General features: G+C 39.5%; 1 protein-coding gene across 5 annotated transcripts in view; it reads right to left on the bottom strand.

Annotated features, from left to right (window-relative positions):
* Positions 1-2,007: 2,007 nt before the first annotated feature.
* Positions 2,008-26,994, bottom strand: part of Rragb (Ras related GTP binding B) — a 45,749-nt gene continuing 20,762 nt past the window's right edge. For 2 of the 5 annotated variants that reach the window (XM_076562192.1, XM_015988412.3), the window contains 5 exons: positions 25,104-25,226; positions 22,448-22,539; positions 14,134-14,249; positions 5,182-5,262; positions 2,008-3,105 (listed from right to left, as the gene is read on the bottom strand). In XM_076562192.1, the coding sequence (XP_076418307.1) occupies positions 5,204-5,262; positions 14,134-14,249; positions 22,448-22,539; positions 25,104-25,226 (390 nt within the window). In that variant the 3' untranslated portion in view covers positions 2,008-3,105; positions 5,182-5,203. Of the gene's footprint in view, positions 3,106-4,623; positions 4,705-5,181; positions 5,263-11,948; positions 12,708-14,133; positions 14,250-22,447; positions 22,540-25,103; positions 25,227-26,994 lie in introns of those variants that run through there. The other 3 variants (XM_006994902.4, XM_006994901.4, XR_013048111.1) reach the window with 2 other exon arrangements.

Here is a 26,994-nt window from a genome sequence, read left to right on the forward strand (position 1 = left end):
CAGTCAGTGCTCTTAACCACTGAGCCATCTCTCCAGCCCAAGAGAAGACTCACTTTTTAAATCCACATCTTTTGAGGTGGGAAGATACATCTGGGTTACACCGGCTGATGGAAGCCTATATAAGGACACGGAAGAAGGAAGCGCTCCACTCCCCCTCTCTCTGTCTGCTTGTTCTCACTTTGCTGTCAAGTCCATTCCTTCACTGGCATTAGAGTCTACTTCTTTGGGATTCCAGCATATACTGAGATAGATAAACTGAGACTTCCAGACTCATGGACTGAACTGGATTCTTGGACTTTCTTGTTTTTTTTTTTTTTTGTTTTTGTTTTTTTTTTGTTTTTGTTTATTTATTTATTTATTTATTTATTTATTTATTTATTTATTTATTTATTTATTTATTTATTTATTTGGTTTTTTGAGACAGGGTTTCTCTGTGTAGCTTTGCGCCTTTCCTGGAACTCACTTGGTAGACCAGGCTGGCCTCGAACTCACAGAGATCCACCTGGCTCTGCCTCCCGAGTGCTGGGATTAAAGGCGTGAGCCACCACCGCCCGGCTTGTTTTTGTTTTTTGAGACAGGGTTTCCCTGTGTAGCTTTGTGCCTTTCCTGAAACTCACTTGGTAGCCCAGGCTGGCCTCGAACTCACAGATATCCACCTGCCTCTGCCTCCCGAGTGCTGGGATTAAAGGCGTGCTCCACCACCGCCCAGCCGATTCTTGGACTTTCTGTTCATAGTCACCCATTGTTGGACTAGCTGGACCACAGCCTGTAAGCTACTCCAATAAATACCATATATATGTACATTCTAAAATATATTCTATCAGTTCTGTTCCTCTACAGCAGTGGTTCTCAACCTTCCTAATACGACCCTTTTATACATTTCCTCATGCTGAGGTGACCCCCAACCATAAAATGCCAGCCTGTTCTACAGAGCTAGTTCCAGGACAGGCAGGGCTACACAAAGAAACCCTGTCTCAAAAAAACAAAATAAATTAATAGGATATTTATTTATTTACTTTATGCATATGGGTCTTTTGTCTGTATATATGTTTACACACCAGAAGAGGGCATCAGATCCCATGGGACTATAGTTACAGATGGTTGTGAGCCACCATGTGATTACTGGAAGTTGAACTCAGGACCTCTGGAAGAGCAGCCAGTGCTCTTAACTGCTGAGCCATCTCTCCAGCCCCAGGATGGATTTTTTAAATTATCTGAAATAGACTTTACTGAAGCATCTCCTAGAACCTGGTAGAGTACAGAGATGTGTGAACTATTTTATAAACTTAAAGAGACAACTGCATTTCATTATCCTGATTTACTAACTGTGAGAGGGAACAGATTTGGTTACTCCATATATAAAACTTTAGACAATTGTGGAAAATGATGATGCCAGTTGGTTGACAAAGGAAAAGAATGAGCTCCATGATAAAATTAACCAACTTCTAGCATCTCAGAATATGGAAGGACAACAATGAACTCAGTGATAAAATCAACTGATTCCAGATGCCCATAAACAGTCTAAAGGTTTCTAAGTGTGCCCTGGAAGAGAATCTTCTTTCCAGCAGCCAGAGCTCAAGTTGCAGAAAATCAAACTGAAGCCCTCAGTATAAGGTTGTCTGAATTACAGTGAAAATTCAAATGCCAACTTCAGAGGGCATCGGCAATTTAAGTAAGGGCATTAACTGGTAAAGAATGGGATCTGGACGGGTGGTGGTGGTGGTGGCGGCGGTGGCGGCGGCGCACGCCTTTAATTCCAGCACTTTGAGGCAGAGCCAGGCAGATCTTTGTGAGTTCGAGGCCAGCCTGGTCTAAAGAGCAAGATCCAGGTCAGGCACCAAAACTACATGGAGAAACCCTATCTCAGGGGGAAAAAAAAGCTTAACGAGTTTGCTAATTCATTTAAATAGAAGTCTGGGAATGTGTGGGAATGGATTGGTGTGGGATAATGGTTTATATTATCATTATGTCATTATGTTTATAACATCATATATTATGCCAGGAACATAAAACTAGATCAGGCTGAGTTTATTGATAAGGGGCTACTGAGTGGAGATTCTAGGTCTAATATGAAACCTTAAACAGTTAAAGATGTCAGTTTGTTTAATTGGTTAGCTGTAGCATTTCTCAAAAGATGGCCTACTGGAAAGGAGTTGGAGATGCCTGATATCCCTTGGCTTAATATTGATGAAGTGATTTTAAGGCTCAGGGAAACTGCAATCTTAGAGTGGGTATGCTGTGAAAAACCCAAGCTTCCACAATGGGAAGAAGGCCCAGAAGACACGCCCTTCACAAATCCTCTATGACATAAAATGGTGAGGGGCACCAGAACATCTGCAGAGCTTCACTGCCGCCCTTTCTCTGCTGCTCAGTTGGATGAATTAAAAGCAAGGAGTTTAGTTGGGCCCCAAAGTAGCAGGGGCCAGGTGGCGCTCTGAATCACCAAAGGCAAGGTGATCATAGTTATTGTAATGGGCAGCATAGACAATGCAATGCCCATAATGGCCTGACCCATAATGGTCAGCACAGGCAAAGTGAATTCTATCGTGGTATGACTCATATGGACCTTTGGTACCAGCTAATCAATCATGGTGTTTCCAGGCATGAAATACATAAGAAGCCTGCTGCATTTTTCTTTTTGATCTGTATAAGTGGGGGAAAAACTCTCAAACAAATGAGAAAGAAAGGCTCCATTGGATCATGGCCAAAGGGAATCTCAGACCATGACCCAATTTCCAGACTTGAGCCAGTTTATAGACCCAGAATCCCTTGAATGAAGGGATGGCCAGGTTCCCCTAAGGAAGGACCTTGATTAAATGCCTAAGGATTTTACCACTAGCCTTTCTCTAGTCCTCTCCCAGAGAGCTTATGGACTTTTCCAAGGGTAACTGTACACTGTAGGAAAGGAAACACCCAGACTTTCCAGGGTCTGTTGGATACTGCTTCTGAATTGATGCTGGTTCCAGAGATCCCAAGAAGCACTGTAGCCCTCCAGTGAAAGTAGGGGCTTATGGAGGTCAGGGGATTCATGGAGATTTGGCTGAAGTCAATGTCATAGTAGATCCAGTGGGTCCCAGAACTCATCCTGTGGTTACTTCCTCAGTCCTAGAATGTATAATTGGGATAGATATACTTAGGAGTTGGCAGAATTCTCACATTGGTTCCCTGACCTGTGGAGTGAGGCATATTATGGTAGGAAAGGCTAAAGGGAAGCCTTTCGAGTTGCTTCTGACAGGGAAAATTGTGAATCAAAACCAGTATAGCATCCCTGGAGGAACTGCAGAAATGAGTGCCACCATTGAGGACTTGAAAGATGCAGGCGTGGTGGCTCTCACCACATCTCCCTTTAACTCTCCTATCTGGCCAGTGCAGCAAGAAGACAGATGGATCGTGGAGAGTGACAGTTGACTGTTGAAATCTCAATCAGGTAGGAACTCCATTTGCAGCTGCTGTACCAGATGTGGTGTCCTTACCTGAGCAGATCAACACATCTCCTAGTACATGATATGATGCTATGATCTAGCAAATGCCTTTTTCTTTTTCTTTCTTTTTTTTTTTTTTTTAAAAAAGGTTTATTTATTTATTATGTATACAGTATTCTGCCTGCACGTATGCCTGCAGGCCAGAAGAGGGCACCAGATCTCATTACAGATGGTTAGGAGCCACCATGTGGTTGCTGGGAATTGAACTCAGGACCTCTGGAAGAGCAGCCAGTACCCTTAACCTCTGAGCCATCTCTCCAGCCTACAAATGCCTTTTTCTCAGTACCTGTCCATAAGGTCCACCAGAAGCAATTTGCTTTCTGTTGGCAAGGCCAGCAGTATAAAACTGCAAAGTCTTACCTCAAGGATATATTAACTCTCCATCCAGCTCTGTGTCATAACTTAGTTCAAAGGGATCTTGATTATCTATTTCTTCCACAAAATATCACATTGGTTCACTATAATGCCGACATTGTGCCAACTGGACCAAGTGAGCAGGAGATAGTAACTGCTTTGGACTTGTTGGTAACACATATGTGCATAACAGAGGATGGGAAATAAATCCAACCAAAATTCAGGGGCCTTCTAGCTCAGTGAAATTCTTAGGAGTTCAGTGGTGTGGGGCATGCAGAGATATTCCTCCTAAGATGAAAAATAAATTTGCACCTGGCCCCTCCCACCACCAAGAAAGAAGCACAGTGTTTAGTGGGCCTATTTGATTCTGGAGACAGCACATTCCTCACTTAGGTTTGTTACTCTGGCCCACATACCAAGTGATGTGGAAAGCTGCTATCGTGTGGATCCGGGAACAGGAGAAGGCTCTTTAACAGGTCCAGGCTGCTGTGCAGGCTGCTCTACCACTTGGACCATATGATCCCGCAGATCGGATGGTACTTGAGGTGTCAGTGGCAGAGAGGGGTGCTGTTTGGAGCCTTTGGCAGGCCCTATAGGTGAATCACAGAAGAGACCTTTTGGGATTTGGGAGCAAGGCTCTGCCATTACTGCAGTCAGCCATTCTCCCCTTGAAAGACAGCTCTTGGCCTGCTATTTGTCCTTACTGGAAACTGAACGTTTGATAAAGGGCCACCAAGTTACCGTGCGACCTTAGGTGCTCATCATGAGCTGGGTGCTACTGACTCACCAAGTCATAAAGTAGGATGTGCACAGCAGCAGTCTATTATCAAATGGAAGTGGTACATATGTGATTGGGCTCGAGCAGGTCCTGAAGGCACAAACAAGTCACATGAAGACATTGACCAATGCCTATGGTTTCTACTCTCATCACAACGCTGCCTGCTGCCAAGCATGCACCTATAACCTCATAGGGTTTGCCCTATGATTGGTTGACTGAGGAAGAGAAGAGGAGGGCCTAGTACACCGATGGCTCTGGACATTATTATGCAGGCACCATCCAGAAGTGGACAGCCCCGGCATTACAACCCTTTTCTGGGGCAACCCTGAAAGACACTGGCTAAGGGAAATCTTCACAGTGGGCAGAATTTCAGGCAGTATAAATGGTGATACATTTTGATTAGAGGAAGAAATGGCCAAATGTGTGATTGTTCACTGATTCATGGACTGTAGCCAATGGATTGGTCAGGAACGTGGAAAGAACGTGAATAGAAAGTTGGTGAAAAAGATATCTGGGGAAGAAGTATGTGGCTAGATCTCTGCAAATGGGCGAAGAATATGAAAATACCTGTGTCCCATGTAAATGTTCATCAAAAGGTGACTTCGGCAGAGGAGGAGTTCAATAACAAAGTAGATAGGATGACCCCTTCTGTGGACACCAATTAAGAGAATATCAGTGGTTATCATATTTAAGTTTGAGATATTAAAACAATGTCCCTAAAATTTATAATTCATTTGTAGTGGCACGAGGGGTGGTTATGTAATGCTAGGCATAATTATGACCTGGTTAAATATATAATGTGTTTACAATTGTATGTGGGATAGTTTTATCATGTTAGGCGTAATTAGGACCCAGTTAATGTTTTCACTTGGAAATAAAGCATGGCATAAGGAGATATGATTGTGTAGCGAGTAGACAAGGGTGGACTTTGATGGCTATTCTTGGTTGTCAACTTGACTCCATCTGGAATTAATAAAAACAAAAGTGGCTGGGTACACCTGTGAGGGATTTCTCTTTCTTTTTGGTTTTTGAGACAGGTTTTATTTGTGTAGCCCTGGCTGTACCAGAACTCACTCTGCAGACCAGGCTGGCCTCAAGCTCAGGGATCCACCTGCCTCTGTTCCTGAGTGCTGGCATTAAAAGCATGCAGCACCACTACCCTGTGGGATTTCTTTCTTTTCTCTCTTTCTTTCTTTCTTTCTTTCTCTCTTTCTCTCTTTCTCTCTTTCTCTCTTTCTCTCTTTCTCTCTTTCTCTCTTTCTCTCTTTCTTTCTTTCTTTCTTTCTTTCTTTCTTTCTTTCTTTCTTTCTTTCTTTCTTTCTTTCTTTCTTTCTTTCTTTAAATTTATTTAACTTTATTTTATGAGCATTGGTGTAAAAGTGTCAGATCTCCTGGAACTGGAGTTACAGACAGTTGTGAGCTGCCATGTGGGTGCTGGGAATTGAACCCTGGTTCTCTGGAAGAGCAGCCAGTGCTCTTAACCACTGAGCCATCTCTCCAGGCCCACTTTTTTTCTTAATTAAATCATTTAAAGTGGCAAGACCTACTTTTAATTCAGATCCAAGGTAGAAAGATCCACCTTTAATCTGGGCCATGCCTTCTTCTGGAAGCCTATGTAAATAAAGGACACGGAAGATGGAAGCTTGCTCTTTGCCTGCTTGTTTTCCTTCTAAGAGTCACACTAAGATCTTTCAGCCATCTTTTACAGTGTCCATGAGACGTCATTTCCATTTTTCAAGAGCTACTATTTTAAATACCTTCCTAATTCATTTTATCTATACTCACTGTTTAGTTGATTCATACAGTAGTATCAAGACGAAATGTGAATGTCTAGGCTCCATCTCCCCTGAGTTAAGACTGGTGTAGAGGAATAGCAGCTCTGTCTCTGTTCGTGCCTGACACAGCACAGCACAGTTCCCAAGTCCTTTTTCAAGCTGGATTCTCCTGCAGTTACTCAGTCTCAGACACCTCCATTAACCTAGTTGTTCAAGCTGAAAACCCTGATTCTTGCTGGACACACCTCATTAAGAACTCCTTTTGGCTCTAAGAAACTAGCCAGAATCCTTCTAATTTTCATTATTTGGCCTAAAACCCCAACATCTTGTTATAAATGTCCACATTTCATTTCCTCATATCTCCAAACAGTCTGATTTCTAGCGGCAATTGATTTTTGAAAGTATGACAGTATCAGTCTTCAGCCTAAAAACTCTCTAGCAGCTTTTCCACTTTAATGGGAATAAACATCAAACTCCTCAGTCTCCTAAAGAACCTGATACTCTTCTCACCCACTTTTTTCTTTCTTTCTTTTTTTTTTTTTGAGATAGGGTTTCTCTGTGTAGCTTTGGAGCCTTTTTTGGACCTTGCTCTGTAGCCCAAGCTGGCCTTGAACTCACAGAGCTCCACCTGCCTCTGCCTCCCGAGTGCTGGGATTAAAGGCGGGCGCCACCACTGCCCGACTCTCACCCACTTTCTATTTTTAAATTTTATCATGTGTGCTTGTGGACACACATACAATGGTACATACGTGGAGGTCAGAGGACAACTTTTTGGAGTCAGTTCGCTCCCTCTCCCTTTACATGGGTTCTGGGGACTGAACTCAGGTTGCCAGGCTTGCTCTGGAAGTGCCTTTACATGTAAGGCATTCTTGTTTGCCCCCAATTTAAAAATAAACGCATCATACCATCTCATCTTTCTCACTACTCTTTTCTTTCTTTCTTTCTTTCTTTCTTTCTTTCTTTCTTTCTTTCTTTCTTTCTTTCTTTCTTTCTTTCTTTCTTTCTTTCTTTCTTTCTTTCTTTCTTTCTTTTTTTTGGTTTTTGTTTGAGACAGGGTTTCTTTGTGTAGTTTTGCGCCTTTCCTGCCTTTCCTGGGACTCTCCTGTTTGCCAACTACAGACCCCTGGGACTTCTCAGATCTCCATAATAACATAAGCCAACCCCTTATTCATTCTCTCTCTCTCTCTCTCTCTCTCTCTCTCTCTCTCTCTCTCTCTCTCTCTCTCTCACACACACACACACACACACACACACACACACACACACACACACACCAAACACATTCTACCTCTTTTTATCTTGAAAAGCCCAAATATAGTTTCATGTATTGCTTTAACATGTTATTGGGAATTTGATGCTTTACATGATAGAAATTTATTGTAGTTCTGGAGGTCAGAAAAATGATGTGTTTCACAAAGCTAAACTCCAGGTGTGGGTGTTTCCTTCTTAAGGCAGCTGGGGAGAAGCCACTTCTTTCCTGTCAGTTCCTAGTAGCTCCACAATATTTCTTGGCTTGTGGCTACCTGCTTCCATTTTTAAAGTCCTCAACAGTGATTTAGCCTTTCTCGAAGTTACTCTTGATACTGTCCTGTGATTTGACCAAATTTAAAGGGTCCTTATATGTTGCACTACATGGATCATGTAAGAAAACCTTACCTCTTTAAGGACAGCTGACCAGTAGTTTTAATTATGTATATAATTTTAATTTCTCCTTGCATATTGACATAATTCAAGGAATTAGGAGTGGGTAACTATTCTGCCTACCTCAATGCCTTCCTCCAACAATTTTCTTCATAGTATTTTTTAAAAAACATTTTTTAAAAATTTATTTATTTACTATGTATACAGTGTTCTGTCTGCATGTATGCTGCAGGCCAGAAGAGGGCACCAGATCTCATTACAGATGGTTGTGAACCACCATGTGGTTGCTGGGAATTGAACTCAGGACCTCTGGAAGAGCAGCCAGTGCTCTTAACCTCTGAGCCATCTCTCCAGCTCCTTCATAGTACTTTTATCTCTCAATAAAACATACATAATTGGTTACTGCCCATCTCCTTTATTTAAATGTAAGAGTCCATGAGTTCAAGGGGTTTGTTTTGCTTACTCCTGTGTCTCAGGCTCTGAAGATATTATTTGAACCATAACAGATTGTGGGCAAAATATCTTCTGAATAAAATAATAAGGCTTGTGATTTTGTTAGTGAGGAATTAAGTGTTCCTGCTTTAAAGAGAAGCCAGGAATTTAAGTAGGAAATCATAAGCATTGTTTTTGGAGACCTGAAACAGTTACACACTTTGTCCCCCTCTGTTAAAAGGGCCCTAGGGGAGACTATAATCCTTCACAGTAGGAATTAAGGGAAAACTTAAATATTGCAAAACTGCTTAGGTGTGAACCTAAATCCTTGAAGCTCTAAGGTTTTTCCTTTTGGTTTCCTGTTGACTGTTTCACATCTTCTACTGTGGGAGTTTCTTAATCCATGCAGCTAAGTCCCAGGGCAAATGGAGCGAGATGGATGTGCAGGTGTTTCCTTTACTATTTTTATAGAACCAATACAGAGTCTAATAGACAAGTTACATACATGAGGGTGTAACTCATACTCTCCATCATTAAGTTGGAGTGAAGTTGAGGAGGCCATAGAACTTCTGGTATGTGAATGAGTTGTAGATTAGACTACCGGAGTTCAAGCCTCAGCTCCTCCAATAGTATATATGCCTGTGCTTAAATTTCTTAGCTTCTTAAACATTTTTCTAGCTTGTAAAATGGGAACAGTCATAAGAGTACTTATCTCATGGGGTTCTCATGAAGATTAAAATGAGATAATCTTTATAACACTCAACTTCAGACTTAAGTAGTCAACTAGAGGTAGTACTGTTTTCATTTGGCAACCTGGCTAACCTGTCACACTCTAAAGATTCAATAAACTGATAGAAAAAAATCAGGTCAATATGGATCAGTATTCATACTCTCCTTATTATAATGAGTTTTCATTTGTAATATATTGCCTATGAAATAGAAGCTTCCAAACTATTGTTTTTTTTTCCCGAGACAGGGTTTCTTTGTGTTGCTTTGGAGCCTGTCCTGGAACTGGCTCTGTAGACTAGGCTGGCCTTGAACTCACAGAGATCTGCCTCTGCCTCCTGAGTGCTGGGATTAAAGGCATGCACCACCACCACCACCACCACCACCACCACCACCACCACCACCACCACCACCACCACCACCACCACCACCACCACCACCACCACCACCACCACCCAGCTGGTTTTTAAGAAAAATCTAAAACAGCGCTGTTTGATCTCAAACTTGATAATCATTTTGAGAACCAGTGATGTAAAACTTTTTTTCTTAATATAATGTCTGGTGAACGTTTTCTCACAACTGCTCCCACATCAATATTCCTTCTTTTCCCTAAAGCAATGGTTTCCATAATGTAGTCTCTGGATGAGTACATTTAGCAAACGTATTGGAAATGTAGATTCATGAGGCCCATCCAAGACCTACTGAATGAACTTTCAAGGTTGGTCTGGGGCAGCAATCTATGTTTTGAAATTTTTATTTTAGATTTATTTTATGTGAAAGTGTTTTGCATGCATGTATGTATATATAGCACATGCGTGCCTGGTATCTGCAGAGGACAAGAAAGGGGTGCTGGATCCCCTGGCACTCAATTTATGGATGGTTGCAGATCACCATGTGGGTACTGGAACCAACAGTTGCTCTTAACTGTTGAGCCATGAATGCTTTTTAACAAGCTATCTCTTGGGATAGTTACTGTGATATATGCTGAAGTCTGAGAACCACTGTCCATCCTACTCACATAATAGTATAAAAAGCATCACTTTACTGTGTCATTTTCAAGCTCTACTTTTTATTTTTATCCACCTATTTCCAAATGCATGCTTTCATTGTCTATCTACCTACTTACAGAAACGTATCAACTATTTCCTTTGAAATCCCATCCTAAGGACTGAAGACGAGAACAGGCCAAACAAGACTCACATTAGCCACAGAACAGATCTCTATTAATTTGGTCTTTTCATTTTCTTACATGCTAATGGGATAGAGTCTGGAATATCTACCTGAAAGATTTCTTCTGTGAATTAATACAGCTTCTAAAATTATTCCCATGAAGTTCTTTCGAGTCTATGCAACACAGGCTACCTACAAACATGTTATTTGCTACTTAATAAAAACTACTTCTTTCTCAACTGGGAATAAATCATCAAGCTGGGGAAGACTGATGCTGGAAGACACTTTCCCTTCCTTCCTTCCTTCCTTCCTTCCTTCCTTCCTTCCTTCCTTCCTTCCTTCCTTCCTTCCTTCCTTCCTTCCTTCCTTCCTTCCTTCCTTCCTTCCTTTTTGAGACAGGATTTCTCTATGTAGTCTAAAGGCATAAATCATCACATCTGGCACTGGAAGACATGTTATACCATGAAGTAGAAGAGCAATGAGATGAGTCCATAGGGCTGTGTCTTTCCTAAACATGTCTCTATGTGTTCTGTTTCCAGGTTAGAGGTTACAGCAATTCTAGTTAATGTTTTAAGGTGCATTTGGTGTTATAGAATATATAAATGACATAGTAACCACTGCTGAACCTCAAAAATTTTCATCTTACTTTCCTTACTTTCCACCCAGATTTCATTCATTCGTTCTCTAGTTGCTTCCTAGAACTGACTTTTTTTTTTTTTTTTTTTTTTGGTTTTTCGAGACAGGGTTTCTCTGTGTTGCTTTGCGCCTTTCCTGGAACTCACTCTGTAGCTCAGGCTGGCCTCGAACTCCCAGAGATCCGCCTGCCTCTGCCTCCCGAGTGCTGGGATTAAAGGCGTGCGCCACCACCGCCCGGCTAGAACTGACTTTTTAATTTTTTAACATTTTATTTATTCAGTGTGTGTTTCTCCCTTTGTGTGTGCATTTTTTTTAAGATTTATTTATTTATTATATATACAGAAGAGGGCACCAGATCTCATTACAGATGGTTGTGAGCCACCATGTGGGTGCTGGGAATTGAACTCAGGTCCTCTGGAAGAGCAGTCGGTGCTCTTAACCTCTGAGCCATCTCTCCAGCCCTTTGTGTACGTTTACATATGGGTATGCATGTAGAGATCACAGGACAACTTGCAGGAATCCCTCTTCACCTTCCACCATATAGTTTTTGGCAATGGAACTCAGCTCATCTGGCCTGGCAGGCAGGGCTTTTAACAGCTATCTTACCAGCACTGGAGACTTTCAGTCCAGATCAGGCCTGGATTACTAACATAGTATCTCCAACTGCTATCAGCATATACGGTATAGATAAATTATTTTTAAATATTGACTTCATATAATTATCCTGCTCAGTAGCTTCTTGTGTTTTCCTTTTTACTATAAAATTCAGATATCACAGATATCAGACATTTAAAGTCTTCCCTGGAACTCGGGGCTAAAATCTGGCTCCATTCTTCAATTAACTTTATTTTATACCTTTTTCCAATAAGTAAGTTTTCTTCTCTAGAATAAATGAAACTTTTAAATCTTAGTGTGAAGTTTAAGATATAAGAAAAAGAAACACAGACACTGAAATCCCTAACAGCAAACATTTATTTACAATCCAAGTTAAGGAATACATATATATGTATGTCTATATGTGTGTATATGTGTATATATATACATACACACACATACATATATATATATGAGTTTGGAGACAAGATCTTGATATATATCCCTGGCTGGCCTGGACCTCCCTATGCAGAAAGGCTGGCCTCAAACTTGCAGCAATCCTCTTGCCTCTGCTTCAAAATGCTGGGATTATAGACATGAGCTACCATGCCTGGCTGAGTTACGGAATATTTTTAATTCATGCTGAGAAAACAGTAATACTTCAAACTTACATGTATATATTTGATAATGAATACAAGAGGATGCTGGGAAGGACTTTGGCATACACAACTATTAGAAGCAGGTTATCAGAACACAAACACCATTAGAACCATGTTATCAGAACACTTACATATATCACCTAAGTATATGTTACACCAACTTCATGGATACCCCATCTTCTAACTCCTCACTGGCTATTTGAATAAATAGCATTCAAAGTTAAATGGTAAGACTGGGGAGTAGAGAGGAAATACAGAAGTGGTAAGCATCACAATATTTTAGAGTCTACATATAGGAATACAACAATAAAATTAAGAAACAGTGTTTCAACTTTTTTGTGTTAAACAATATTCAGCAATGTTTAGCGCATGAGAAGACACTGTTTTGGTCCATCCACTCTCTCCAGCTTTTCAAAGTGTTTCCTGGCATTGCGGATGTTGATCAGAGTAGCTGCAGAAGCTAAGGGTGGGGGTGGGGAGACACCCAACAGAGTAAGAAGAGCAGTCAAAGAAATGTCTCTCTAGTAAAAGCAAATAAATTAAAAGATCCAAATCCTTCAATGTATGCCAGAGAACATACAGGAACAGCAAGCCTCAAGTTATCAAGGTTTGATATTTCTGAAGCAGATTTTCACATATCCTAAACATAAAATTTCACAATCTTTTAGTTTGAGACTAATAGAATAAACCTCAATATCTTATGCTACCTTTAAATATTAACCTAAAGTAGATAAAACCAGAAGACATAATTTAAACACATGGGATTATGGAAACACTGTGAGAACCTTTAGTCTAACGGTTGTAGCAGACATGCTTCCATGGTATGGAAATAACAAATATTACCCCTTAATGCTCATAACAGAAATATGCAGCTGTGGAACATGTCAATCCATGACATGGTTCAGCTTTTAATAACTTAGAGGTTACATGGCTAGTCTTTTAAAAGTTCAGGGATCTGGGTTCTCTTTTCTTTAAAATTCCTCAATTTAGTAACCTGTTGTGGTAGTTTGAATGTAATTGGCCCCCGTAATCTCAAAGGGACTGCCACTATTGGGAGGTGTGGCTTTGTTGGAGTGCGTGTGGCCTTTCTGGAGGCAGTGTGTCACTGTGGGGGTGGGCTTTGGGGTTTCCTATGCTCTGGATACCACCCAGTGAGTTAGTCTACTTCCTGCTGTCTTGTGGTGAAGGTTTTACCAGCTCCATGTCTACCTGCATGCTGCTATGCTCCCTGTCATGATGATAGTGGGTTGAACCTCTGAAACTGTTAAGCTACCACCTCAATTAAATGTTTTCTTTGTAAGAGTCGCTGTGTCTTTACACAGCAATAGAAACCCTAAGACACCTGCTTTCTTAAGTACTCATTAAGAAAAATATAATACCTGAGAAAAATTATTTTTCAGCTTCAAAATGTAAGCCTATTAAATCATTTAACACTACTACTACCACTACTACTACTTTCTTTAACAGTAGCTTTAATATATATGTATATTATACATTACATATGTATAATATGTAAGATTTACCACACTTACCATTTTTAAGTATACAGTTCAATGAGATTAAGTAGTTTCATGTTATTGTACAACCACCCTCATTATAAAATAATTTTTTTAAAAATTTATTTGTTTATTATGTATACAGTGTTCTGTCTGCATGTATGCCTGCAGGCCAGAAGAGGGCGCCAGATCTCACTACAGATGGTTGTGAGCTACCATGTGGGTGCTGGGAATTTTAGTCAGGTCCTCTAGAAGAACAGCCAGTGCTCTTAACCACTGAGCCATCTCTCTAGCCCAATAATTTTTAAATATTTAATAAAGTACTACCTCTTGAGCCTTTGTTTAAAAATTATGCGACTTTGAAACTATGTCAGCCAAGTTTCAACTTACGAATGGATGGATCAGACATCACGACCATGACGTAAGTGTTGGATGTGAATATGTCAATGAAAGCAGCAAAGTTAGAGTTCCTCACTTCCATACTCTGGAAAGAGGCAGCCAGCTTGCTATGGGAGAAAGGAAAATGGTGGTTAAAGAAAAGACTGAATAAGTTGTTCTTATTATATTAGAAATTTTTATAGCACCGGGTCTCAATTCACCACTTAGTAAGTTTCCGAGGAAACTGTACTGATGAACTTAACATGTTTAGAGAATGAATAGACTGGGAAATAGGATATGGATTGATATACACTAAGAAGTGAAAATGGGCTTAACTCTAAACACATAGTAAAAAACGTTACTGAAGATTTTCTAATAATTCTTATAATTAGCATACAAAGCACAGGGTTTCATTATGGCATTTTACACACACACACACACACACACACACACACACACACACACACACACACACACACACACACCTCACTTTGTTCTTATTTGCCCCCTCTCCATTCTCCTAAAACCCTCTCCCCTCACTACTGCTAGTTTCCTTATCCCCCAAATTATGCACCTGTTTTCATGTCATGTGTATCCTATTTCCCTTTTTTCTCTCTAATCCAACTTAAAATATAATATCTTCCTATTCTCTCATGGTCCCATTTCGTATTTGTATTCTTTACTTTTTTACTTTTATTATTATGCACACAGAGACACAAATTTGAATGGCTCCTCATATGAGAGAAAACATGGTATTTGTTTGAGTAGCCTATTTCACTTAACATAGTATTACCAGTTCCATTTATTTTCCTGCAAATGTCATACTTTTCCTTATGATACTGTATATGGCCAATAATTGATTGAATAAATGTTCAACATCCTTAGCCATGAGGGAAAATGCTAGTTAAAACATCTTCAATATCACATCTCAGCCCACTAAGTCTGGCTTTCATTAAGAACAAAGACAGCAAATTCTGAAGCACATCAGAAGGAGGAGCAAGTCCTTGTGCACTGCGCAAGGTGTAAACTTGTGCAACCACTATGAAACCAGCATGTTGCCGGGCATGGTGGCACAGGCCTTTAATCCCAGCACTCGGGAGGCAGAGGCAGGCGGATCTCTATAAATTCAAGGCCAGCCTGGTCTACAGAGGGAGTTCCAGGAAAGGTGCAAAGCTACACAGAGAAACCCTGTCTCAAAAAATTAAAAAAAAGAAAGAAACCAGTGTGTCAATTGACCAATAAACTCAAATACTGGGATTATTGGGATTATTTCTTGAGCACCTAAAGTCATTTTGAGAAAGTCCTTGCCTATATCTTGAAGTATTTTGAAGTATTTTGCATATATTTTTATCTAGCTGTTTTAGAGCTTCAGGACAATAAGGTCTTTGATCAATTTTTTTGCATGGCAGGAGATATGGGTCTAGTTTCATTCTTCTACAAGTGAATATCCAGATGGTTTTTCCCAGAACCAATTGTGGAATAGTTGTCTTTTTTTCCTATGTATTTCTGACATCTTCGCCGAAGCTAGGGGCCTGTAGTATTAGTGTGGGTTTATTTCTGAATCTTCTATACTCTTCTATTGATCTACACATCTCCTTTACTTGTGTGTATATAAATATAAAAATATAACATGCTCAGTCTATATAATGACTACTGATTTTTTAATGTTGATTTAGTATCCTGTTAATTTGTTGAATATGCTGATTAAAGAATTATCCAGTTGAATGTCATTTGCAAATAGAGATAATTCTATTTCTTTCCTACATTCCTTTTATTTCTTTCGTTTCAGTATTCTGTCTCTGATTTTGAGCATTATAATTAATAAAATGGAGGGGGTAGACACTCTTTTCTAATTCCTGATTTTACAGAAAATGGTTTCAACTTTTCCCCATTTGATATAATGTTGGCTATAGGTTTGACATGCATAGCCTTTCTTAGGTCCAGATACTTTTTTTTCAGACAGGATTTCTCTGTGTAACAGCCCTGGCTGTCCTGGAACTCACTTTCTAGAGCAGGCTGGCCTCAAACTCAAAGAGATCCACCTGCCTCTGCCTCCTGTGTGCTGGGATTAAAGGTATGTGCTACCACCACCCAGCAAGATACATTATTTTTATTCCTAGGTTTTTCAGGCTTTTATCATGAGAAGTTGCTAAACTTTGTCAAAAGTCTTCCCTGCATGTACTAATTGTTTGAGTTCCATCCCTATGTTATTTTGTGTATTATATTACACTTACTAATTAACACACATTGAACCAACCTTGAAACTGTGGGACAAAAGCAACTTGGTCATGGTATATAATCTTAGTGTGTTCTATAATTCAGTTTTCAAGTACTCTGTTGACAGTTTTCGCATCTATGTTCATCAGGAAAATTGGTCTAGGTTATTTTTGGTGTGTTTTTATTTGGTTATTGTAACAGCATAATTCTTTCATAGAATTAATTTGGTAGTATTCCTTCCCTTTCTGTCTCTTGGGACAGGTTAGGAAGTATTAGATTTAGCTGTTTCTAAAATGTTTGGTAAAACTATTCAGAGAGTACACTTGGTTCTAGGCCTCTTTGCGGAGAGAGATGTTTAATTAGTGCTTCAGTCTAGCTACATGATATGGGTCTGAGGTATTTATACACTTTTACTTAATTTAGGTAGGTTATAAATATTTAGGAATCTATCTCTGTCTTCCAGATTTTTCAGGGTTTTATTTTTGAATAGAATTATTCAATGTGTCCCCTAATAATCTCCTGGATTTCATTAGAATCTGTTGCAACATCCCCATCTACATCTCCAATGTTATTCATTTAATGTTTCCTCTTCTTCTGTTTAGTTCTACTACTGGTTTATCAATCACATTTAGCCTCAGAAGGAAGCATTTTAGTCTCCATTTTATTAACTTCTGCCTTGATTCATATTCTCTCTTGCCCCCTACTGCTTTAAGGTTTGGCTTGTTCTCCTTTTTTTAAGACCTCAAGGTACACCATTGTTATTTGAGGTGTCTCTGACTTTTACTGTAAACACTTATAGCTTATAAACCTTTCTCTTAGAACTGCTTTAGCTGTTTACCACAGATTATGGTAAGGTGCACAATCATTTTCACTTGATTCTAGAAATTTTTAAACTTACTCTTTGATTTAATCTATCACTGATTGTTTATTTAAGCATGTTATTTTTCTACAATTTCTTTGTTTCTGTTATTTGTCTAACTAGTTTCATTCCTACTATAATCTGACAAAATAAAAAGAATTATTTTAATTCTTTTGCTAAGGCTTATTTGGTAGCTTATGTGATCAAATTCAGAGAATGTTCCATAGACTGCTGAAAACAATGGATGTCAGATGGAATTTTCTGCAGAGACTTATAAAATCTATTTAATCTGTGGTATTGTATAGTTTTGACATTTCTTTGTTAATTTTCACTTCAGATGACCTATCTAAAAAAGAGTATTAAAGACAGGCAGCAGTGGCGCACGCCTTTAATCCCAGCAATTGGGAGGCAGAGCCAGGTAGATTTCTGTGAGTTCGAGGCCAGCCTGGTCTACAGAGTGAGATACAGGACAGGCACCAAAAACTACACGGAGAAACCCTGTCTCAAAAACAAAAACAAAAACAAAAAGAAAGAAGAGTATTTAAATCACCAGTATCAGGACCCATCTGAGTTTTCATGCTCTTGTATATTTGTTTTATGAAATTAAGGTACCGAAACGCTTATACATTTACAACTGTTATATATTCTTAATAAGTTGTTCCTCATATTACTATGCAGTGTCCCAACTGATCTAATTTTCATTGGAAGCATACTTCATCAAGCATCAGATTAGCTGTACTAGCTTATCTGCTTCCATTTGCTTGAGGAATTGACTTCCATTCTTTAGCTTTATGTCTATACATTTGCCAGTAAAGTGAGTTTACTGTATGCAGCAGTTAAATGAGGAACTGAGGACACTTGCATTTAAGGTTTCCTATTTCCTATGGGGCTATTTTATTGTGTTAAATGTTATGGGGTCCTTCCCAGCTCTCCTTTCTGCATTTTCCCCTGAAATTTAGTCTTTCCTGTGATCTCATGATTGAGACTGACTGTCTTTTGCCTGTGTGTAGTAATTGTTCTCATATTTTTTAAGGTGCTGGTTTGGTAGTCATGAACTCCCGGAATTTTTGCTTATCTTGAAATGTTCTTTTCCATTTATTAAAAAGGTAGCTTTCCTGGACATAGCAATTTTAGTTGTCAGTTGTTTGGTTTCAGGGATTAAAATATATCATGTGATGTTTTTCCAGCTTTTAAGCTTAGTGATAAGACATTTTCTCCTTACAGTTTTTAATACTGTTTCTCTGTTTTGTATTTTTGGCTCATTTGTCATGGAGAGGCTCTTCTTTGGTCATGGCTACTTAGGGTTGTAAATGCCTCTTGTGTCTGACTGTCCATTTCTTTCCCTAGATTTCGGAAATTTTCTGTTATAATTTCACTGAATATACTGGGAACTGAACTCAGGTCCTCTGCAAAAGCAACAAGTGCTCTTAACCACTGAGTAGTCTCTCTAGTTCGATGCCCTTGCATTTTATTTTAGCTCTTCTCCCAGATTCTTAGGTTTGGGCTATTGAACATATCCTAATAATTCTTATAAGTTTTGGTCACGCTAATTTTTTTCTTTTGGGTTTTTGAGACAGGGTTTCTCTGTGTAGTCCTAGCAGTCCTGGAACTTGCTGTATAAAGCAGGCTGGCCTCGAACTCTCAAATACTGGGATTAAAGGTGTGTGCCAGAACTGCCTCTGGCTGGTCATTGCTAATTTTACCTTCCTTCTTTCCTTTCTTTTTTTCTTTCTATCTATCTACCTACCTACCTATCTATCTGAATGCATTTTGTCCTCTATTTTTAATACTTTTTTTCTGCTTGGTTTTGTGTGTTGATGATTCTTCCCACTGTGTTTTTTTTTTTTTGTATTCTTTCATTTTGTGAAATTCAGAATCTCAGGTTCCTTAGTATTTTCTACCTGTTTATTGCATTTCTCCCCCACACTGCTAACCTTTCCATCCACTTTGATAACTTTCGTATCTAGGCCCTGAACATTCCTTACTTCAGTCATCTGTTTTTTGAGTCCTCTATTTGAGCACAGTTATTTTTTAAAAAGCAGGACTCTGAAGTCTTCTTCTGGCATTTCTGTATCTTTGACTTCCAATAAGGAGGAACTGGGAACATCTGTGCACATGAACACAGTGTCACAGTGGTCCATTCTCTCTCTACTGATGCTTTGTTGTGTTTTGTGTATCTGTTGGATGTAGCTTTTAGTTTTCCTGTTTCTTTCTTTTCTTACTGGTTTGGTTGACTTTATGCGAGTCATCACAGTGAGCTGCCTTCACTTGGTAGGTGAAGCCAATTTAGTAACAGAAACAATGGTTTGACAGAAGCCCTGGTGTTAACATGCTGGAAAAGACCTTGTGTAGATCACTTATGTCCTTAATGTTCAAGACAGAGGAAGTAGGGCACTGTGGGGAAATGTATCTTGTTTATAGCTAGGGTCAGTAATAATTAAAAAGTAAAAAGAGAAAAGGGTGTGGAAAAGGGAAAGAATAAAGTATAATAAAAGTAAAGTACAGGGCTACAGGCATGAGAAACAATAGAGCAAACAAAGAATAGGTGCAGAAAAGTAAAGTCTGTTATAAAAGCTTATTCTTGCAAGATACAAATAAAAACAAAACTACTAAACAAAACACAAGCATGTAAATTAAGAATTACAAAAAGTGGCCGGGCGGTGGTGGCGCACTCCTTTAATCCCAGCACTCGGGAGGCAGAGCCAGGTGGATCTCTGTGAGTTCGAGGCCAGCCTGGGCTACCAAGTGAGTTCCAGGAAAGGCTCAAAGCTACACAGAGAAACCCTGTCTCGAAAAACCAAAAAAAAAAAAAAAAAGAATTACAAAAAGTAACTAAAATGAGACAACAATTATTATAATCTTAGGATTTTTTTCCTTTGGGGTGAACATAGTTGCTCTCCAGTTTGGTTGTCTCCTTTAGCTGTTTCTGTAGGTAAAGAGACAGCTGTTAGTCTCTAGAATTTAAACACGTTATGTGGGTGTGTCTTCCCTGTTGCAAGGTGTTTCTGTGTTGTACTTGCTTTCTTAGGAGTTTCCAAGTCTGAAACAATCCATCGGTCAGCTACTGACTTATCCTGGATGATTCCTGACCAGTTTGCATGAGGCGCTTGAGTCAGAAGCTCTGAGGGAATGTGGAAGGCTATATTTGTATTCCCTTCTGTCATAGGCTGTTGTCCTCGAACCCAGACCCCTGCTATTCATTTGCTAATGATGCATACCTACTGCCCCAAACTGTACTTGTGTCCATCTCTAACAGCGTGCCAGGCTGAGCAGAATTCCTTTGTGTGAGCATGTCGGTGCTTGTGCAAACAGTGCTGACGGTAGTGCTTTCCTTTTCTTCCTCAGGTGGCTCCCTCTGGGACTCCTGCTTCATATGCCCTTGTTGCATTTCTATCCCAGTATCCCTGGTAATCTCAGTGCTCATGGTGTATCCAGCTCCTAGTTGGGTCTCCATAGCTTGTCTATCTCCAGATAACTCTTCCTATGGCATCAGTGCTCAGGATGGGACAGCTTCTCCCTGTTCTTAGCAGTGCCCTCAATCCCAGGGAGGCAGTGTGGTACACTCCTGTCTAGTTGCTCACTGTTTCTACTGGAGACAATTATTTTGATCTCAACTCAACTCATTTCTTTCCTATAGCTCTCACTTCTCCTCCCACGCCAACACTTTCAGCTGTTCTACTTTAGTTGCTGAATAGTCTTACTCTCTACTCTTGCCCTCTTAGCATCAGTGTTTCCTTTTTATTTTTATTTTTTTGTTTTCTAAGACAGAGTTTCTCTGTGCAGTCCTGGCTGTACTGGAACTCACTCTGTAGACCAGGCTGGCCTTGAACTCACAGAGATCTGCCTGCCTCTGCCTCCTCAGTGCTAGGATTAAAGGCATGCGCCACCACTGCCTGGCCAGTGTTTCCTTTTTAAAAATCCAGGCTTTTCTCCTTCACTAGGTCACAAGTTCCCCCTTCCTTTTCAAAATCTTACTGGATATTCTAATTTTATTTTTGAGACAGGGTTTCTCTGTGTAGCTTTGGAGCCTTTCCTGGAACTCACTCTGTAGTCCAGGCTCGCCTCGAACTCACAGAGATCTGCCTGCCTATGCTTCCCAAGAGCTGGGATTAAAGGCGTGCATCACCACTGCCCGGCTATTTTTATTTCTTAAATGGTATCAAATATCTCAAGAAGGATACTTGACTTGAATTTTTTTTTTTTTGGAGCTGAGGTCCGAACCCAGGGCCTTGCACTTGCTAGGCATGCGCTCTACCTCTGAGCTAAATCCCCAACCCCGAGTATTTTTTTTTTCTGAGATAGGATTTCATTGTGCAGCCCTAGCCATCCTGGACATCTCTCTGTAGACCAGGCTGGCCTCTGCCTCCTGAGTACTGGGATTAAAGGTGTGTGCCATCACCACTGACAAGTATTTTCTATATACTTCTGTACCAGTTTGGTTCACATAATCCTTGGATTTGGGATATTTTTTCGCTAAAAATCCTGAATGTAATAACTCTCTCAAGTTCCCATGAAGAACATAATGTCCTTGCCCAGTTACTTTTCATGTTCAAAATCTAAGACTATTATGCTTATATTAAAAACACAATGGACTGCACTTCAGTCAGTTGTAAGCTCTCTTAGAACTCAAGTTTTTATCTGACTAAGCAAACTATTGTAAACATAAATGTGCAGTCAACTAAATTTCAAAATAATAAATATTACACAGAAATTAACAGGTTAATACTTATAAAGCTCCGGGAGTCTAATTAGCGAGAAAGAGGTGGGTTTATATGAGCGAGAATTGTTGAAACCAAGGTTGGATAAAGCACAGGGACAAAAAGCCAAACGAATGGAAACACATGAACTATGAACCAAAGGCTGAGGGGCCCCCAACTGGATCAGGCCCTCTGAATAGGTGAGACAGTTGATTGACTTGATCTGTTTGGGAGGCATCCAGGCAGTGGTACCAGGTCCTGTGCTCATTGCATGAGTTGGCTGTTTGAAACCTGGAGCTTATGTAGGGTCGCTTGGCTAGGCCTGGGAGGAGGGGACTGAACCTGCCTAGACTAAGTCTACCAGGTTGATCTCAGTCCTCGGAGGAGGCTTTGGCCTGGAGGAGGTGGGAATGGGGGGTGGGCTAGGGGGAAGGGGAGAGGGGCGGGAGGAGGGAGAACAAGGGAATCCGTGGCTGATATGTAGAACTGAATTACATTGTAAAATAAAATAAAATTTTAAAAAAGAGAAAAAAATACTTATAAAGTTTCTTACCTACAGCTCAGCTTGAATTGCTTAATAATGTTGCTGATTTTCTCAAATCTGTGGGCATCACGCTGTTCTTTACACTGATAATGAGAAATGACCTGTGAAGAGATATTATCCTTTGAGACCATGTATATATGCATATACTCATACCACTATTACTAATTAAGCAGACATCTATGAGTCCTTTGGTCATCTTGGTTTTAAAAGCTGAGCTGTTACCTGGCATCCTGTTTCTTGCCCTCTTTCTCATATCCTTGCCAACAATTTCCATATTCATTTAGATAACATACCCAGGATCATTTTGTAATAATATTTGTGTATTCTCTAAAAATTATTTTTGATTCATGAAGGTATGACTTTTGACTTACCATGGCGAGTAAGTAATACACATTCAGTAAAATCACATTTTGAATTTTCCCAGGCTTGGAATATGCTGTACATATATTGGACTTGGAATATTTTGTACAATGCTCTCTTGTGATACTGAATAGCAACAGTGAGCTGTAAATCTCAGTTTATGAAAGTAAATTCTCAGTTTATAAAAATAAAGAACTAATCATTTTTGGAGTATTTGCATTGCTAAGCTTGGTAGGTTTTCAAGTTAAGAGTTTATCAGAGCATACCCTATCCTAGTCAAGGAGCATTTGGTGTTTTTCTCAATTACATTAATCACTAAATTTTACCTTATTAACATTTCACAAGATGATCTTTGACTTAAAATAGTATAAATAAAAAGGAAATAAATAAAAATATCTAGCTGCTCTTGGGCAGTCCCTAACATATAATTTTAAAGAAGGCTATAACAAACTATCTGTTGGAATCATATTAAAAACCTTTACTAGATGATCCCAAGTACTGTCGATCATAAATGGATGTATTCAGGACAAATACCCACACCAGGTAAAAATACTTTAATAGCACCTTCCAATTTTAATAAAACCACAAATACCCTTAAGGCTGAAAATAAGCTGCATATTTCTAGCATAAGAAAATCCACATCATTTGCCAGAAAAAAATTCATATGGAAATTCTGACATGATGTTAAATTATACTTTTTTTTTTTTTTTGTTTTTCAAGACAGGGTTTCTCTGTGTAGCCCTGGCTGTCCTGGAACTCACTTTAATAGACCAGGCTGGCCTTGAACTCACAGAGATCCACCTGCCTCTGCCTTCCAAGTGCTGGGATTAAAGGCAAGTACCACCACCGCCCAGTAAATTATTATTCTTATACCAAAGATAGAACTACAAGCATATATTCTCTATCCTTTGTTGCTAATTATAAGGCAAGGTTTGTGTTGGCTGCTTATCCCTTTGCTGCCCCATTTTAATGCAAACAATCAATCTATGATATAAGCATTATTACTCTGGTTTTGCAGAAGAGGAACCAAGCACAGAATGACTAAGACATTTGTCTAAATTCACCTAACACTAGTAAAGATCAGAAACTAAATTCTTCACTGGGAGCTGCTTTGAGAGGTACATTAAATGAACCTATTACCAATTATTTATGCAATGTGTTCTGACAAATTAGCTTTTATTACTACATTTTTTGTTGTTGTTTTTTGAGACATGGTTTCTCTGTATAGTCCTGGCTGTCCTGGAACTCACTCTGTAGACCAGGCTCTCCCGGAACTCAGAGATCTTCTGCCTCTGCTTCCTTAGAACTGGGATTAAAGGTGTGCACCGCCAGCGCCCAGCAGCTAATTTCTACTATTTTTCAAATGTATTCATTGGGCTGGAGAGATGGCTCAGTGACTAGGAGTGCTTCTTGGTGTTCCAGAGGACACAAGTTTGGTTCCCTGCACCCATGCCACGTAGCTCATAACTGCCTGTAACTCCAGCTCCAAGAAATCTGAATACCTTCTTCTGCCCTCCATGGACACCCAACACACAAGTGGCAACTCCCCTCCCACACACACACAAATAAAAATAAATATTCAAAAATATATATGAATAATACAGGTTTTTGTATCACCGACCCATGGTTGTACAGCAGACTCTGATATCATTGCTAAATTCAATTTATAAGAAAAGTAGAACTACCAATTACACCTCTTACCTGCTCCACCTCTCCATCTGAATTCTTTTTTTTTCCCCCGTTGGTTTTTTTTTTTTTTTTTTGAGACAGGGTTTCTCTGTGTAGTTTTGTGCCTTTTCCTGGAACTCACTCGGTAGCCCAGGCTGGCCTTGAACTCACAGAGATCCGCCTGGCTCTGCCTCCCGAGTGCTGCGATTAAAGGCGTGCACCACCATCACCCGGCTTCCATCTGAATTCTTAAGTCACTAAGCCTTTTATATGTTAGAAGTTTTCATATTGTATAAATCTTTTTGATAAATAGGTGGGGAAAGAGTTTTCTTAAAAGAAAAATGCCCTACATTTCTTAATAGAGAATTGGGTAATAAGATTCCTGCATTATAATTGAATAGTTATTACTAGAACGAATCTGCAGTCTCTAACGAGCCATACCTGCAAAAATCTAAATTTTATAAAAGGTTACTTACCAAAGGGTTTTTTCCATACCACTTGCAGACAATATTGCTTTATAAATAAGACCATATATGCTGATGTAAAGGGGGGTGGTTCTTCCTAAAAGCAGTAAGATCCTGTTTTCTGAATGGAAGAAGACAGTTTCAAATATATCTGTAGAGCAGAAAGTCCTTACCAGAAAGGTCGCTCTCTCAAACAGAAGTACTTCATCAGCCTCAATAATTTCAGCAAAATTGCGCAGGTTCATTTCCAGTTGCTGAACATTAGGAATCAGCTGATAAACAATGCTGGACCAAGCCTAACAGGACAGAAGCACAATCAACTCTTACTAACAGGTAGCCAGTTCCAGGCCTCTGAAATGAGTAAGTACCCTACAAGACACAGACAGCTAAATACATTGATAATTGAGTCCAAAACAAATACAGACGTTAAATAGAACAAAACGAAACAAGAACATTAACCTAATACTTGATTTGTATCCTTGAGTTGAATGTTTAGAGTTCAAACACTTGAGAAATGCTGGAGAAATTTCTTTCCATGAGTAAACAGGTATTGTAATGTCATCGTGTAGCCTTAGGAAAAAAGTTGCAAAGTATGATCTACTGTGCTAAAACCCTTCTAATCCAGACATCCAACAAATATTGAAGTCCAACATTATACACAGCTTTAAAAAGAAATAATGCTACATTTAGCATACATCCAAGAGACAATTTTGTGAAAATATCAGAGTCACAATGACAAGTAGCCCCTCCCTTCAAAGATACAACATATTCTTATAAAAGAAACAACTAGGATTATAATTTTCAAATGTTTGGTCACATCTATACAAATTACTGATTCAATTGAATTTTAAAAGGTCTATTGTGTGACTGCCTGAAACTGACTTCATCCAGGAGTATGCATGCAGATGAGATTAGTTTCACTCTCCTAGTATTCTCTTAAGATGCTTGTATTCATATTTCTGTTATAACACTTCCTTTACTCTCACTCCGATTTTTCTTGTTAGGTGTACTTCATTCTTCTGTCTCCTACAAGACGTCAGGAACCTATCTTAGCCATTTGTGCATGTGACAGCATCCAATAGATAGACAACGGATGCTTGTTGGATAAACAATATCAAAATTTAAGTCAGTTCTATGCAACATTGATGGAAGAGATAATAGTAGTGCCATGTCTCTGTTTTTCAATTAGTTTTACTACTTAGGCATAGTGTTCCAAGTTCCCAGGTCGGTGTTAATGTCACTGCTGAATTTACCTTGGAGAAGGCACCAAAGCTAACCACAGCAGAGACATTGTCACTCACAGCAGTGTTGTGATTAGCCAATTGTCTTTGGTCGTGTTATGTATTGCCATCCTTCACACCGCAGCTGGTTCTTATCAGTGCATCATGTCCATCCTTATTCACGGTTACCTGTTCTATGGGAATAAGGCTTTGAGAGAAATTCGGCCCATATTAATCTAGAACAGTACTTCCTAGACAGGTATCTCAAAATGTTGTTATTAGAGTGAGCCTGGGTCAACATAATACTGGGGGGAAATGAATGTTAAAAAAAAATCAATTGCTATTTTTAAAAGTCCAGTGGCTTTTCTCCTTGGCAAATCAGGTTTCTGTGCATCTGGTTGTAGACACTTGTCAGATGAGTTGAAACTGAAGCTCTAGCTACCAGTGACAGAGAAGGATCCTTTGGCACCCAGCATCACACTTGTCAATGTATACCAGAAGCAGTCTGAAGGAAAGGTCTGACCACATGAGGACACAGAAGTAGTGAATTTTTAAACCACTAGTAAGCAAGAAAAATGGAAGAAGTAGGAGCCTATGTACCAGTAAGGTAACTTCAACTTCATCCACAGAACTACTGAGATCACCTCTAGACTTGCAAACAGTATGAAAATCATTCCAGCAACGTTAACAAGGAGGGTCGAATGCTAGACTCCAATTTGGCCTGAAAGCTGAAGTTACAATATTTTTACGCATATCATATCTCATTCTAAGATTCACTTCTCCCATTTCTCATCTAACTGTTTTTCTTCTATTGCTATCTGAATTTAAGCAGATTAGTTTATAT

This window comes from Peromyscus maniculatus, chromosome X, assembly GCF_049852395.1.
Source record: "Peromyscus maniculatus bairdii isolate BWxNUB_F1_BW_parent chromosome X, HU_Pman_BW_mat_3.1, whole genome shotgun sequence".
NCBI classification, from domain to species: domain Eukaryota; kingdom Metazoa; phylum Chordata; class Mammalia; order Rodentia; family Cricetidae; genus Peromyscus; species Peromyscus maniculatus.